This window comes from Leuciscus leuciscus (genome assembly GCF_965113295.1).
Source record: "Leuciscus leuciscus genome assembly, chromosome: 24".
NCBI lineage: Eukaryota > Metazoa > Chordata > Actinopteri > Cypriniformes > Leuciscidae > Leuciscus > Leuciscus leuciscus.
The window spans coordinates 5,314,829-5,325,739 of NC_138723.1; the positions used below are offsets into that span (position 1 = coordinate 5,314,829).

The 10,911-nt window shown below is 37.9% G+C and overlaps 1 protein-coding gene across 1 annotated transcript in view; it reads right to left on the reverse strand.

Annotated features, from left to right (window-relative positions):
* Positions 1-10,656, reverse strand: part of pdzph1 (PDZ and pleckstrin homology domains 1) — a 15,029-nt gene extending 4,373 nt beyond the window's left edge. Inside the window, exons 1-12 of the mRNA XM_082156841.1 lie at positions 10,243-10,656; positions 9,532-9,624; positions 6,122-8,416; positions 4,750-4,917; positions 4,174-4,344; positions 3,993-4,094; positions 3,320-3,430; positions 2,451-2,629; positions 2,211-2,368; positions 1,346-1,388; positions 990-1,176; positions 431-566 (exon numbers count right to left, since the gene is read on the reverse strand). Of these exons, the coding sequence (XP_082012967.1) occupies positions 431-566; positions 990-1,176; positions 1,346-1,388; positions 2,211-2,368; positions 2,451-2,629; positions 3,320-3,430; positions 3,993-4,094; positions 4,174-4,344; positions 4,750-4,917; positions 6,122-8,416; positions 9,532-9,589 (3,608 nt within the window). The 5' untranslated portion in view covers positions 9,590-9,624; positions 10,243-10,656. The remainder of the gene's footprint in view (positions 1-430; positions 567-989; positions 1,177-1,345; positions 1,389-2,210; positions 2,369-2,450; positions 2,630-3,319; positions 3,431-3,992; positions 4,095-4,173; positions 4,345-4,749; positions 4,918-6,121; positions 8,417-9,531; positions 9,625-10,242) is intronic.
* Positions 10,657-10,911: the final 255 nt, after the last annotated feature.

Sequence of the window (10,911 nt, forward strand, 5' to 3'; positions counted from 1 at the left end):
GCCCAGGAGAGCCGCAGGGGAGCGAGACCTACTTAAAGACTCCACTGTAACGGGAGAGTAACATGCCCTGTCTTGAGTGAAAACACCTAAGACTGAGTTTAGGCTCAAAGCTTTTGATTTGATCATTTTATGCACTTTAGTTAAAAAGGAATGCACTCTTGCTATCAGCCATGCTAGTTCTTTGCAATAAACAATATTACATGGTGCTGTCTGGCTTATGGATTGTTGATTTAAAAAAAAGAATTTAGATTCAAAGACCTATTTGCTAGAAATACTAAATTTGTATTGCTTTTGGTGCAAGAAAGATTGACTTCATAAAAATTAAAAATGCTTAAAAAGAAAAGTTTAAAAATGGCAAACTTTAGTCTGTTAAATCTTTTGTCAAAGAATATTGGCATTGCTGGACAATATTTCAAATCTAGTTCATTACCGCTTGTTCTCGTTAGCGTTCTCTGCACAGAGGTAGAACACTTTGAACTCTTCAGATGGAGGTCTGAGCTCAATCGTGGATCTCTTGGACCCCAGCGGCTGATCCCTCACTGTGTAACCGTGCAAGTAGATTCCTCCTGCAATCACACAAGTGGAGCTTTTAGTCATAGCATAGCATAGCATCTACTAAAATAAAATAAAATAAACATTTGCATACTATTAACAAGAAATATGTATATTTATATGTTTGAAGAAAATAAATAAAACTGTTTGTTTAATATATCCTAATCAAAAGAGAATCATTTACAGGTCTACACAAAACTGAATATGAGCATGGATAAACGTGCTTCTTGAACAATTCTCAAATCTGGCACCTAAAAGAAAACAGTATTTTAAACTGTAAGATGTTTAACTTCAGGATCCATTGGCTCCCAAGTCATTTTATTTTATCTGGAGCCCAACTTTATGAAGAGATAATTCACATGAGATTGTGTTTCATTAGCAGTCGTACAACAATGTGCCAGTTCAAACATTTGCACTGTGAAAGATCCCAGACGTACCGATGGCGCAGGTTGAGCGAATGCTCGCATAGAAATAGAGGCATCCATCTTTGAGCACACAGTAGTGCTGCACCCATGAGTCCTTGTTCCGGTCCAGCTGGTGGAGCAACCCAAGGCATTCTGGGGTCTTGACTGCCAGCGGGGGCAGATTCGAGTTGTGTCGAGTGACGTCCACCCACACGTGATTCTGCTTCAACAATCACCATCATTAGCATTATGAGCATTACTTCCATCTCAATCAACCAATGGTATTCTGTTTAGCAAGACACTGATTTATTAATTGATCATGTGTATTTACATATGAAAGGTAATAATGCCACAGCAAATACTATGTACACAAATGAGTAGGAAGTTACCTGAGTAATGGGATGAACAGCTCGGCCCATAGCCTCCAGCCACCTGAGAAACAAACCAGTGCAAACTGCTTATTTCAAGTTATTTGTTATTTCATTTCATTTTATTAAGGATAACCCCTTGAGATGAAACATCTCATTTTCGAGGGGGTCCTCAAGATAATTTAGCAGAGGGCTTTTAGTACGTACGTACGTACGTTATTAAATCGCCTTACATTAATCGCCTTAATCCATTGGACAGCACAGCATTTAAATTAGTTTCAATTTACAATTTGGCTTAACATTTCAATTACTACAAAAATATAACTAATACTAGGGAATAAACAAACAAACAATTTAACTAATAAGCTCACTAATATTAATCACTGCCATAATAATGCTTTGTAGGACTGACCACAAATACACACACAGCTTTTCTGTAAAGCTGCTTCGAAATGACATTAGACATGAGGTATTGTGAAAAGCACAATTCAAATAAACCTGACTTGAATTTAGAAATAAATGAGAATATAAATAAATATACATTTACTTTTAATGCAACAGTCACTAAGATATTAAGACTTACAGTATTACATTTTTTAAAACCTTTATATGAGTTAATTTTGTCTTCCTGCACTGGCAGATTAAAAAACACGTTAAATAAAAACAATTAAGTGAAAAAGTCTGCGAGTGCAGTGACACAAAATACACATTTATTACAGTATGTCTTTTAAACAAAGTCTTCATTTTTTATGCAGTTTCTTATTTGATTAAAGCAAATAATTATTATTTTGCCCACTCTCATTAATAAGGTTTTATTAATCAAAAATTTTTACAAAATAACAACAAAACAAATCTCTTAATTTCAAAAAGCACTGTATGTTCTCACCTTTTCATCTCTTGGTTTGATGTTGCATACAAGTAGTAAACTCTGTTCCCAGACACAGGGCAGCATCTGAACACAAAGGGCTTTCCCAAGCTGGTGTCGGCCTCCACCTGCGCCCCTTCCAGACTCACCACCGACAGAGCGCGGCTCTTCCCTTCATCCTGCCAGGAAGAAGGAAAAGTCACTGCACATTCACATTTTCCAGGTTAAACCCTTCTGGATAAAACAGAAAACTGAACTTACACGCTTGTTTCTGTAGTAATAGAGGCAGCAGTCGTGTCTGAGCACGAACCACCTCTTTCTCCAGCCCTTCAGCAAACTGGATTGAGTTCGCTTATGCAAGTAACCCCTGCATGTCGGCCGTGGAGTGTTCGGCATTCGACCGATATCCGAGCCAATGGTCAGAGTTAATATGTCCGGGCCTTTAAACATAAATCACACGAAAGAAAATAACACAAAATGAAGTTATACAATAGCATCTGCTATTTTGTTGAGCTCCAGTCCCACAAGAGCAATGCATTTCCATATAAATCATGAGGGATGCGAGCATGATTTCGCTCAAAGGCTGGAATACACTACACAACTTTTAAAATCTGAACAGATATCAAAGTGGTGTAGATGGGCAAGCCATGCAATGCCAGAATTAAGGCTAATAACGGCTGAATACAAACAAAAGTAAAATTTGATATAAAAAGAACAATGAAGATTTGTTTTCATACCCGGGAGAGGTGTGAAAGGTTTCTCGAGTGAGAACAATAGAAACGTGAATGGGACAGTTCGCCTCACTAGACATAGACAATAGAGTGCAAGTGGATGTTTACAAGGCAATATGACATGGTCTTAGAAAATGTTTCATAAAATTCATAGTTTAGGAGACAACATCCTCAGATTCTAAATGAAAAAAGACCACACTTGTGGCTACACTACAGCCACGTCATATTTTTATACATTTAACATTTATATTGTTAAGATTTTATATGTTTGAGATTATATATCTCCATATTAATTCTGAGTCTTGAACTGTAAACAACAGATTATTTACCAGTGCATGAGTGTCTCCCAGATAAAATGAATAATAATCTCTAATAATGTAGTCTGAGTGTCCAGCTCACCTTGGCGTGCGAGGTCAGCTGCTTCTGAGTGTGGTACGCTAGTGACATCAGTGCCGTTTACTGCCAGCACATAGTCTCCGACCTGCAGCCCGGCCTCCTCCGCTGCTCCATCTGAAGCACACCAGCATCTTCATCTTACCTCATCCCAGGTCTCAACATTTACAAGAACATGGCTCATAACAGCACACTCTATGTCACTCAGAATCAAACTGTATGAATTCCTGCATTGTCCATCTGCTCAAGGTTGATAGGGGTTTTAGTTCATAAGTATGAGTAATGTGATTACAGAGGGCACAATAATATTACAATCAATCTTTCAATTGTACATGAAACATACAATTTGTATAAAAAGCCAGAATGAAGCTCAACCCCTAAACCTAACCCTCAGTAGGGAAGAAGCAGATCTTACGAAAACATACAAATGATATTTCAATTCGCCAAAATGAAAAATAGTTACATCATGACATTTTTTGGGTCTTCCCGGAAGGCTAATTTAACTATGATTTTAGAACAACAAACAGGACAGCTCTTTAAGCAAAGCAATCCCAAAAATCTAGAAAACCTACAGTACATTTACCTTTATGCATTTGGCTGATACGTTAATTCACAGTGACTAACAGTGCCTTAAAACTATTCCGTTTTATAAAATATATTTTATAAAACTAAAACTTACTTGTATCCACCTCAGTAACCACAATGGGTTTGGAGAACTGAATTCGGAAGCCCCAGGGATACTCGCCCATGCCTTTGCCGATTTTTACTGTCCGCTCACGAACTGAAATATATAATGCATCTTTAAACGCTGTAAATAGCATTCTATGATGAATGTAGGCTAGAACTGGCTAAGAACCCACTTGCTGCTGGTCGGGTACAGCTGGTGAGACGGTGTGGACTGCAGTTCTGGTTAACATCATCTCCATGGTAGATCCATGATACTGAGTGAAACGTTTCTGTGTAAAATCCTCTGTCCTCAAGATCTCGCATTGACATGTCCACTGAACGAGTGTCCTCAGAATTCATTGTGTCTTAATGACAGAAAAAAAAAAAAGAAAAAAAAATCCGATTTTTGATCAACATTTTGTTAGTCAATAGTTATTGTCACAATACATTTCTCAATACACAAGCCAAACTTCCAAATATATACCAGAAATCAGGGATATCAAACACTCTGGCTGTAAGCGAAGTTCAATATGAACTCAATGGTTACACTAAGGTTTAACAAATAAAATAATCAACACCCAAAAGGAGATATTTAGTCCAGTAAAGCTTGCGACCAAAAAGGAGTTTGACATTCCTGCCATAAATAGTATGGAATGCATTTTATATAATTCAATTTCCTACAGAGCATTGCAGGTTGCACAGAAACTTCCTTAGAAATCAATCAGATAATTCACATATGGCAAATTAAATGAGCATACGTAAGTGATTACCTGATTCATCTGTGATGTTGCTAGTAATAGAACTTCCTCCTGCAGAACTGCGTTGTTTGCTCTCCTTGAAGAGCTTACGTCTCTTCGCCCAGTGGTCTGAGTGTTCCTCTGAATCTTTATGAATGGAATCTGTTGGAGGCCTGAGGTGCTCTTTGACCTCTAATGAATCTACAAATGATAAACAAAAGAATAGGCTTCATTACAGGAACAGTGTAAAACCAAAGCCAACAAAACAATGTTTTTATGGTTTTCATCCAGTTGTCATCTTCAGAACCCAGATTTTGCATTGGACATTAAGTGATGACCCAACACAGTGGCAAATTTGATAATTGTGAATATAGGTGATGATTATATGCATGATCTGCATAGGCCCGAACATTATGCAAAATGATTTAAATGACAGATTTAATAGGAACATTTACCATTTTGGTGTCTAAATGTCTCTAAAATTGGTTTCAGCAAATTGGGGTCAGCACAAACCATGATTGTCCTTGCTGCAATTGGACCTGCATTTTATGAAGTATGGGTCTTTTTTTTTTTTTTGTACCTTGCATAGTTTTGTTAATGGTTGTTGAGGGTGTCAATCAACCTGCACATTTATTTGGCTACATAGCTTTCTATGTTAACATTATTGGAAGCATTTCCTCTTTCAATTTGATAAGATAATTGAATCTGAACTATGCACACATTCTTAATCCTGTCTGATGTGACAGAGACTGATCCAGTGTTGTTTCGTTTCATTGCTGGACTTGGAATGATTTTCATGAAGTCTTGAATTAATTAAAAACGGCTCTAATGAACATTGTGGACATTTCTATTACACGAATAAGGAGGACACTTTGCATAATTCAGTGAAGCTAGCATAAAAACATCTCAGGTTACGACTGTAACCCTGGTTCCCTGAGAAGGGGAACGAGACGTGGCATCATGGAGTCGAAGTTACGGGGAATGTCTTCGGTGTGACCAGTGTCTGAACACGTGTACCATTGGCTGACGGCAGTCTTTCACATCACGAGCGCCGGTGAATATAAGTCAATTAATGTTAACTTAAACATAGCATATTTTAAATAATTAATTTATTATTTATATAATTGGATAAAGTATAAAATAGTGATTATCTTAAGGAGGATACATTTGCTTCTGGCTCATGGCTGTGGTAATAGGCGGACATGATATTTCAAAACCTCCATCTGTGAGAGAGTGAACAAGTTACAGTAGCTTTCAATCTCTCTAGCATTCAGAATTTTTATTATATATTATTATAATTCTTATTTTTCTACTTTTGTCTACTATTAGGAGTTAAGTCCTTATGAGGTTGTGACCCACCGATGAAAACCAATGTTAAGAAAGCATAAAATATTTCAGTGCTCACTTTTTGAGGCACTTTGCCGTTCAGACAAATCATTTTGATAAAGTTTGGGTGTCATACAGACATCTGCACTTATTTTTTCCAGGGATTCATTTGTGTGCACTTCTCCAGGGTGCTGACTGGATGTGTCCATCTGTAAGGTCAGCTCAGAGTTTGTAGAGGTTGTGGTTTTTTGTGCCTGGGATGAATCCTGGAGCTCTTCCACAGCTTCTCTGAAGCTGCCCTGGTCCTCTATTGGAGACCCAGCAGGGGACTCGCTCACAGGACTCAAAGTATCTACTGGATGTTCCCCTGAAATGTCCTTATCAAGTGAGAAGCCATATTTGCCATGTAGAAATCTCTGCTCACAGTCCCCAGTGATTATTGTCATTACTGAACCTCTTCGTTTCTTTGGGGCATCAGCCTCATCTCTGTAGCACATGATATGATTGACACCGTTGGGTGTTCCTTCATTGATTTTTTCTTCAGAGTTGCTCAGTGAAGGTGGGATGACATGAATAAGAAGTTCCCTTTGATGGCTGTCCATGGTGTCACCTGGCGAAATCGACTCATCCAGCTCCACCATCTCGTCTTCAAAGCCACTTTCATTGACTTCATTCAGCTCAAGTTGGCCCGCTAAACTGCTGTCTTGATCAACAACAATCAAACCAGCAGTGGCACCATCCGAACCCGGTTGCATCATCTCATCTAACTGTGCTGTCCCATGATACTGTTCACCTCTAAAGAAGACTTCTTCTGGACTCTCATCTGACCTGAATGGATAGAATGGGTTTTTGATTGTGCTGTAAGCCTTACATTTGGGATTAAATGAGTCAGGACCAGTTGTAGAGCTCGAGCTTGGTCTATAGCTGCTGCTACTGGAAGATTTGCGGCTCCCGAGTGGACGAAGTCTTTCGTCTTCGAGGTAGAATCTCCCCCTCCTCTCAGCTTGAGAGGGAAGGGACTGCATGAAAAACGAGGACAGTGTGCCAGAAGAAAATGACTCTTTGTATGAGGGAATGCTCTCTCTGGCCTGACTCATATGATACGCCACTCCTGGGTAAGTCTTTCGTCTTTTGGGTGGTATGTCCATGTAGCCTGGAGGATGCGTTTGGGTTTCTAGGATGGCAATGCTGTTATTGCGCAAACGAGTCTTCCTTTCATGTTTGTCGATGAAGTGTTTAGTGAAGGAAGATCTATTCATTGAAACTCTGGGATTCATGAATAAATGTTCCTGAGGACTCAAATCGGATAGCCATTCACAGCACCTGTTGTCCGCATCCAGTGTATTCTGGCATATGAACTCTTTGCACAAGGGAACCTCAGATGCTGTCTGTGTAAAATTAGTGTTGTCATGGTCAATGAATTTTTCTTTCGGACTGATCTGACACGATGCAACATTTTCTGCAAGAAAATCAACCTTCTTATCAGCAAATTCATCAGGGGGAGGGATATCCCATAGTGCCTCGTTGCTGAGACTGGTAGGCAGTGGTCTCTGACGTTGCCAGAAATCAGAGGGTGATGAACAACAGGAAGATCCATCAACCAGTGTGAAATCAGTGTCAGTCTGGCCACCTGCGTTACCCCAACCAAAGTTATTTTTACAGCAGCTTTTACGGCAATCCACTTCTTCGGGCTCGTCCCATGAGCAATGACTCGTAGAAGCGTGTGTTTCCTCAGCATTCAGCTCTGCAATGCTAATCTTATAGATAACATTCTCATTGACATTTCGTTTGTAATCTGCTCCTTGTTGGTTCCATGAATAGCCTGTGGGATTTTTTGAATTTTGGTGTCTTTCAGTTTGGCTTCTAAAATGAGTCTCTTCTATTTTGTCTTTGCGTTTTTGAAGAACAATAGTCGTCTTGATATTTGAATCATCTGACGTCACCACTTCACTGATCTCAAGCCTCACATTTGGGGTCATGTCCTTGACCTTAGTGGTTGTGACTGCGATCACACTACTAACTGATCCTCTTGCAGAAGCCTCATAGCATCGTTCAAACACAACTCTGGGAGAAGTCAGTCCAAAATTATCAAAGGTCACAGAATGTGTTATTTTTAACCCTGGATCTCTGTCCACTGGTTCCAGGTTTGACTTTTGTCTGTCTTTTTTCTCTTTTTCCTGGAAAAAATCTTCACAACTCCCTGGTCTGTTTTCTTTCTCCGTGGTTGGAGTCTCGGTCTCTTTCTCATCTTCAGACTCTGACAATATAAGCTCTTTACAGAATGAGTCAGTTTCTCCTTTCTCTGCAGCTTCCTCCCCTTGAACCTCAGTGTCCACCATAGTGTGCTTTTGAAAGTTATATGGAGATATGCATTCTGTACAAAAAAGAAAAGAGGTTTAAATGCATTACATTGCACATGCATTTCTTGATATTTTATTTGTAACACAATCCTTTTAAAGGAAAAGTCACATTAATTTTACAGTAGTAATCATAAAGTAGCTTAAAGTCACTATGAAATCAAAATGGACTATTCTTATATTTGTATGGAATATTGCAGTATTATAAATGATTTATCCATGCACATCTCTCATCTTCTCTGATGATGCGTTTACTGCGCAAGGGCGGGGCAACCTGTCACTCACATGATGAGATTCACCAATAGCAAACCACTAACCATCCAATCATTTCCCCACAGACAAAATCAAACCCCGCTCTACATTTGTTCTTGTTCCACTCATACGTCACCATAGAGAAGAAAAGACTATCACAACATTCATTTCATGCCGACTTTAACCAATTAAAGAAATTATTTATAGGCATACTGGCCCTAAATGTATTTGGACACTTCAGCGAAAAGCTCAACATTTATTAGAAAAGGCCTCTAGGTTTTATATTTTTTACAATTTACTTTGTGTATTGATTTGTATAATGTGTGGCTTAGTGTCATAATACTTTTCGGGCCAATAACTCTTACATTCCAAAGGCCCGTTCACACCAAGAACGATGATATAACAATAATGATAATTATATTTAAATGCTCGAGCTCTTGTGGATTCTGATTGTTTTTATCGTTTATCAGCTGGAAAAAAATGGCTCTGAAAGTGATTCCAACATTATAATTTCTCTGTGCCATTATCATTGTGGTTTGAACTCTTTGGTATGAACTATATCTTTATCGTTATAGTTGTAAAAGGCCTTCAATAATGTGAACTGCTATATTCTAAATTCTGTATTTCAAAATTTTAATTTACTTGCATTTTAGAGATTTTTTCCATAGTACTTTTAAAAGTACCAATCACCCAGCAGAAATGATCATTATTATTTTTTCCGAAGCATATGTTTGTGTGACGCCGAGTGCTGTATAAACAGGGCTAATCCGGCACCTGTTTGCAGGCTGTGCTGCAGGCATGGGTTAAGCGTGAGTCAGACAGCGTTTAGAGGATTATTCTCCACACATGGCCTAGGAGCCACATATAGATCAACACTCACGTTTACTAATGCTGGAGCTCTTCCTTCTGCGACTGTTTCTCCTCTTCCTCCTACTCATTCTGCTGTGTGACGTGACATCTACAGTCCTTTCAGCTAAAACATTTAAAAAACATGGTGCAATTTCATCATCTATGTTATTGTTTATTTATAAATATATACTAGTGTTCATTGTGAATTCTTATTAATTCATAAACTAATGACTAAACTAATGAATTAATCCAAACTAATGGTAATTTATACAACCCAAAATTGTAAAAATGTACTATTATATGTAGAAATAAATGCTAGATTAATAAATACTCAAATGATTACTTCATACATTAATGTTAACAAATTGTTTTGAATGTGTTATTGAATTCAGTAATTTATTTTAAATGATCGTGTTGCAAATTCATTTTTAAAAGTCCTGTGTGCTCTCTCAATTAATATAATCATAAAAGCTGTATGAATTAAACTCAGTCAACAAACAGACATTTCCCTGCTGGAACAGAAATCACTCCATAAATGCAACATTAGTTCATAATTCAGGTACTTTAATTTCATTTTATTGATGTTCTGAATTTGTTTTTGTGGAAGACGGGAAATACGATGAGAGGTTTTATGTGTCTTCCTCACCACATTTTGCAAGAGACAGCAAAGTCCTAACCTTGCCGTGACAAACACTATACCTCGAAAGAGAAACATCCAAACAAATATATTATATATTCTTACCTTAAGGCAGTCCGGTATGTTTCCACAGTGATGTCTTTAGAGAAGTGATGATGAAAAGGGGGTATTTGCACAAACAGCAGCATTAGATGATATCAGAGCACTGCTCCACTTCTTATTGTTCTATTCTTGACATAAAGCCCAGAAGGAGCTTAATTGAACTAATCCCAAGAAGCTCCTCAGACCCAACCCTGTATCAGTGTATGAAACTCCCTTCAGAAAGATAGATAGCCAATAGCTTCTCTCTTTCTATTTTGTCTTTTGTTTTTTTGCAAGGAAACATTTATTTCTTTATTAATTTTATAAAATAAATAAATAGATAAATTAACAAATTAATCAATCAAAATTGAAATAATTAACTTATCAAATAGGCCAACGAATAGACATATTGTCACGTTGAGTGTTTGTTTGCTATGTTTTTAATGTGCTTTTGATCTGTTTCCCGTTCTGTGATTGTCTGTGTTTCTAGGTTAATTTGATCCATTTCACCTGTTGTCTTGTTAATTACTCGTTAGTTCATTTTCCCCTGCTGTGTCTCGTTTCCCTGATCTATTCTGTGTATTTAAGCCCTGTGTTTCAGTCTGGTCCTTTTCTGTTGTTGCTGCTATATGCTAGGTTGTTCTGTTGCTTGTCTAGAGTATTTGGTTTCTTTTATGTTCTTTGAAAATAAAG